We start from the raw sequence: 6,294 nt of genomic DNA on the forward strand, positions 1-6,294 counted from the left end.
ACCGGCTACCAGTCTCTCTTCAAGTGTCCCCTTACAAAAAGCAATACATATACACTGGGGGTAATGACAGTGATAATATGTTTATACTCAGTCACCAAGAAACACAGTAGTTTGTGGGTAATTGTTATGATGGCTGAGTTCTAAAATGTCAATGATCCAAGTTCAGTGAAATAATCCTTAAGTAAAACCCTGCTGTCTCTGAACCAGGTATGATAAAATGAACTGGTCTCTGAATATGGATCCTGATCAACCAGTGGTGTTCTGCCTCACACAATTCATCACCACCTTACACCAGTGGTTCTCAAACTCGGTCCTGGAGGACCCCTGTGTATGCTGGTTTTCATTCCAACCTCAACAGCAATCCCAGAATTTTAACAAGCTGTTAATTTTTCTTAATTAGGTGCTGTTCATGTTTTAGAGCTGGGGTTCCAGAAAGGATTGATTAATAGAATCAGGTGTGTGCACCCACACTGGCCCTTTCTGGATAAGACTGGGGACCCCAGCTCTAAAACATGAAAATCACATAATTAAGAAAACACACTTGCACACACACACACACTCGCACACACACACACACACGCACATTCACATACACACACACCCACACACGCATGCACACACACTCACACACACAGACAGACAGACACACACACACACACACACACATACACACACACACTCACACACACACCCACACACACACACACACTCTCTCACACACACACACCCACACACACACGCACACTCACGCACACACACACACACACACTCTCACACACACACACACACACACACTCGCACACATACACACACACACACACACACACACACACACACTCGCACACAGAACGGGTGCTAGAGCACGGTGCTGACAGTGTCGAAGTCCCTGCTGATCTGGGAGCTGCTGGGCAGGGCCTTGAGGTACTCCAGGTGTCGGCGGGCGTCCTCCTGGTTGTGGCGCACATAGTACACCACGTAGGCGATGACCATGGCGAACCAGCCGAACATGGTGACGAACATGGCCACGTCGGTGGTGCGGTGGTGGTAGTTGCAGAAGTTGATACCGGAGTCGAGCACCTGCACGACGGGCCTGCCGGCGTACTGGTCCTGGGCGGCGGTGTGGCAGCTGACCTCGGCCGCGGTGTCGGGGTCCAGCCGCAGCTCCTGCAGCGCCTCCTGCAGGGCGCACTCGCAGTGCCAGGGGTTGTGCGACAGCCGGACCTGGGCCCGCAGCCGGGCGAAGGCCTCCTTGGGCACGCTGCGCATGCGGTTGTGCGAGAGGTCCAGCGACCGCAGGCCCTCAGAGACCCCCTGGAAGGCCCCTGCGTCCACCTCCTGGATGGCGTTGTGCGAGAGGTCCAACTCCTGCAGCCGCGGCAGGCCCCGGAAGGCCTGGCCCGGGATTCGGGTGATGCGGTTGGACCCCAGCAGCAGGGCGACCGTGTCCCCCGGCAGGTCCGCAGGGATCTTCTCCAGGTTCTGGGAGGCGCACTGCACCACCACCACGCCCCCCTTCTCTGCGCAGTGGCAGCTCTTGGGGCACACGGCGAGCCCGGGACACAGCAGCACAGCCAGCACTACACAGCCTCTGAGCAGCGCACCGGCGGCTGTGGAGACCGGCCCCCCGGGCACACCCGGCCCCATTAGCCTGCCTGCATCCCCCGCCCCCCCCTCATAACCCATGCCAGTGCACAGAGCCTCCCCCCCTCATCAGCCATGCACCTGTGCAGGCATTGGGCAGCTGGAGTTAATAAGAGGCCATTCTGGAGGAGGAATCTCAGCGCCTCACTGAAAGGCACTTACACAGGGAGCTTCTCGCGTCCTCAGGGAATTCTCCACAAAAAAGCCGCTTTCACCCTTCCACCAGTTTGAGCTGAACCATCGCGAAGAAGCCTTTTAGCAGTGCCCCGTGTGTACAAAAAAATAACACAAAGACACAGTGAAGGCAGGTGCTGTGTGCCCAAAAAACAGAAAATACAGAAAATTAAAAGAGTCTAGAAGATTGTAGAAGCTGCAGCACAAAAAATGGAGAAAAATGAAGTCTTCTCTTCTGTGAGCTGATTAGTACTAGCAGTCTCCCGCCAGGCTGCAACAGAAAGGAAAGGAAACAGGCTGAAACCGTAAAGTCACGGATGAGTAACTCACATAGAGGAGCTTCACTCTTTTTTGGGGGGGTTTGAGTGAATTTAATTTGCTCTGAATTTACATCACAAAAGCTCTACAGAGTACCACGGTGTCGCACTGAATTCTTAATTCAAATAAGAATTTTTTGCAACACTGAACACTGCAACAATGAAAACATTCTGGCACCCAAATTGGTTATTAAAATCAATTACTTTCAATGTAAACAATTTAAAAATGAAATAGATCAATTATTTCATTGTGTCAAATGCAGATCTATTGTTTTAATACAATATCAGATTTGATTAGCATGGTTTCATTTATTCATGAACCTCTGCATATTATAAATTGAATTCATTCTCTCTCTCTCTCTCTCTCTCTCTCTGCTCAAGAAGTTGAGTGTGCCCATCAATAAAAATTATACCCAATAATAGCGCAACAAGCTAATACTAATGTGACTGACGTATGCAGGTCATACATAATGGCATCTTGCGTGCGCACATAACACGTAACAGCAGGAAAGAAGGAACATGTTTATCCTTCGATTCCTCTCCAGAAGAGACCACAGCATTGAGAAGCAAAACCACAATTATGTGACAGCGCTGAAATGCTGCTCCCTCTAGCGGACCACACCTGACCCTACAGCTAACCAATAATTCGTTATCGCTCCCGCAAAGCGCACATCTGCTCTAGTTTGACAGTTCATCTGAATTACTCAAACGAAAGCCACGCACACAAATAATATTTCTCACCAAGAGCGATACTATTCAGATGAATGTGAAACAAGAAACCCATAAAGCACATAGCTAAAGTAACATCTAACATTGACTCTGATGTGTAATTAAACTTGTTAACAATTTAAATAAATTCATGATTGAATAATAAAACAACATTGCCTGGTATATGCTTTTCAGTTTGCAAGGGTGCATAACTTTCTACATATAGAACAGTCCAGTCTGAACTAAATGAGAAAAAAACCTTGCTATCTTTTCTCCTACAAGTAAATTGCACAGGAATATACTCAGCTCTTCAAGAAATAAGCAAGTGCATTTTGTCTTTATCAGAACCAGAAAAATAGATAATGTTTACGCACGAATGGCAGTCTTCTGATTAAAAAATAAATGCACATCTGCAGTAATGCTTGCAGTTATAATAATATGGCACCTCTTTATTGTACTATATAAAGTTTACCTAAAAAAGCTCGTTCGTAATGTGATGCAGTTGGTATTATACAGGCGAACTCGTGAGCAGATAGTAATAGTAGGCTGCACGTGTCCTGCCTTACTTGACCACAATGATCAGAGTTGCGCGTGCTGACCACATTATTTTTCATTTGTGTTATTTTTTAATCCACGTGTTTCTGTCTGCTATCAATAAGCAACTTCTGCTTGTGTGCCATCTATGCAATATAATCTTTTAAAAAACACAGAGTCTCCGTTTCTTCACTGCGTGACATGTCCTTTAGGAATAGCCTACAAGTGCCTTCTGAGGATGCGGTAGATCGGTTTATATCTGATCGCTAAGAGCGTCAAACCATACGGATTAACCTACTTTGCATTGCTGAACAATATATATATGCATCGTATGAAACGTTCAGAATTGCCATGCAAACCTTTTTCCAAACAAAATTACCTGTATTCACCTTTGGAGATGCTTAACTAGGTCCTTCCCCGTTGCGTATTGCCGTGGCATTTCCATCATTGCTACCTGGACACTATTTTCCCTTCTTCATGCAACAGGACAGATGAAATATACACAAAGCGGAGAGAATACCGAAGAAGAAATATGCTTAATTTGGCCAAAATTATTATACATAATAGCCTCCGATCGTTCTTGATCCGACTGTCTGTTAATATAACATTCAAACAGCATTCAAGCATTGACTACGGTAAGTAAACCAAACACAGTAATTTTGTTTAACCTGCCGATGCTGCGTTCCTGACAGGGGCTTTAATACCACAAACCCAGAATAACTACCATAAACTGGACAATAAAAAGTGAGCCACCTTCTTCTGTACGCTTCTTTCCTGTCCTCGGACATTTCTAAATGCCGTATGCAACATAGGCTACAAGAGAAATACCAGGCTGGACTTCGTTACTAATACTCAAAGAGCAGCTACTGCAGCACGTGTCCTATCTATGTGCTGTACGGCGCGGTCGCAGTTATTTAGCCATTTAGCCCAGTTGTGCTGTGGGGGGAAAAAAACACATTTGGAAGCGTTCGGCTAAAATAAACTGAGCGCAAAATGGTCTCTGTATTTCCTCCACATTATTTTCAAAGTTAATCTATGTTTATTTTAGTGCGCGGCAAAAATGTCCAGAAGCTTCCTACTTAGCCAACACATTATAATTATTATTACTATTGTAATAATAATAATAATAATAATAATAATAATAATATTTTCGCTAGACGCTTAATAGATGGCTTCGATAAGTTTCGTACCGAGTGTAGGACAGACTGCTACCTGCCTGGCTTGGTGACGTTTCCTCACTTGTTGCTGTGCTGGTGCGCTCAGCGTTCATGCTCATCCAGCTCTGATGCCGCTGCTGACCGACTTCGGGAGCAGATGTTTGTGTTCCTGCGGTCCAGCGCGCTCATTGGGCAGCAAAACTAGAACCCCCTCCCCCCGGCCCCCCACCCGAGCGGTGCTGCACAGACACCCTGATCGCATCAGGTTACACTGGGAATTCAAAGTCGATGCGATTAAGCCTAGCCCACAGCCTTTTTCTTTTCTTTTCTTTTCTTTTCTTCTTAATGGTCGGCTATAACTTTTCTAAACAGGGTTTGAGACAGGTTACCTTACAAGATCAACATGTCTACCCAGGTCGACAATGATTCATTGACCGAATGCTTCAGTGAGTATGCGAGGTTAACTCGAATGCGCATGTATTTCATCAGTGAAAGTGGCCTATGTTTCACCATGTGTCAAACTCAGCAGGGGAAATGATCGCCTAACTTAGAAAACGTCAAATGCTGAAACGTGTTGGATAATAATTTCTTTCGTGGCCTACATATAAATTTGAAAGCAGTCTATTAAATATGGCAGAAAAGGACATGCTTTTATGGTGACTAATTTCCGTTTATATTTATTGTGCCACAGAGCTGGGTACTCAGTGACGAACAGGGTCGCGCGGAGACCTTTAGAGAGGCAGCTGCAATCAAAGCGATAAAAAGACTCACCAACCAAAAAAAACAGTTTTGTGATATCCAATTATTGTACAGAATATATTTAACCAAAATGAATGACAAAAACACAACAACAACAACAACAACTATTATTATTATTATTATTATTATTATTATTATTATTATTATTTGTTGGCTAAGTAGCCAAATTTTGGACTTTTTTGCCATGCTCTAAAAATGAATAAACATGTTTTGTTTTTACAAGAAATGAACACTCAATTATTTTTGGTTTGGTGGTCCTTTTTCATTTGTTTTTGAATGATTGATATTTCGAGGTTCATAGCAGAAACAGCTATTTTCTACTGCCGCAAACAGAGGCCTCAAGTTTAGCTGGGGCTGCTAGATGAAGAATAGTTAATAAGACAGTCCTGATGTGACCTCACTCATACAAAACAAGTATGAGCTTAAGCTCCACCAGGCATGTGGGCTGAGTGGCAAGTGCTTTCTTCACAGGAATGAAAAAATAAAGGTAGGACAGGCATGACATCTTATTGGTTGAAAACAGAGAAGCACTCCACCAATGCCTTTTGAGAATGCTTCCTGGCTGTACTTGTGAGTGAGCATCCAGGAATAATGCAATAGGGACATACAGATGCTGTGATGTCAGCTTACATACAAAGGGGAATTCTACCAACTGCAGAGTACATGAGTAATAGCCAGTAGAGCACACACCAAAGATTTAATAACAATAATACATTTTATTGATCAGGTGCCTTTCTGAACACTCTAGGTCACCTTACATGGTATTAAAATGGATAGAAGAATGACAAATCACTACAGATACGTACATGATATTAAAAACAGTTAGAAAAGACAAAGACACTGCCCTTACAGGACATGGTATTAAAAAAAATAAATAAATAAAATAAAATAAATAAATAAATAAATAAAAGTACCATGGGGGAGTGGATAGCTATGTCCTGTTCAGGCAAAAGCTAGTGTGAAGAGGTGAGTTTTTAAATGTTTCTTAAAAGTGGAGAGAGTCT

The 6,294-nt window shown here is 44.0% G+C and overlaps 1 protein-coding gene across 1 annotated transcript; it reads right to left on the reverse strand.

Annotated features, from left to right (window-relative positions):
* Nucleotides 1–793: 793 nt before the first annotated feature.
* lrrc3 (leucine rich repeat containing 3) lies at nt 794–1,683 on the reverse strand. Its single transcript, XM_035394249.1, has one exon. The coding sequence runs from the start codon at nt 1,681–1,683 to the stop codon at nt 856–858; it is 828 nt and encodes a 275-aa protein (XP_035250140.1). The 3' UTR covers nt 794–855.
* Nucleotides 1,684–6,294: the final 4,611 nt, after the last annotated feature.

Source organism: Anguilla anguilla, chromosome 15, assembly GCF_013347855.1.
Source record: "Anguilla anguilla isolate fAngAng1 chromosome 15, fAngAng1.pri, whole genome shotgun sequence".
Taxonomy (NCBI): domain Eukaryota; kingdom Metazoa; phylum Chordata; class Actinopteri; order Anguilliformes; family Anguillidae; genus Anguilla; species Anguilla anguilla.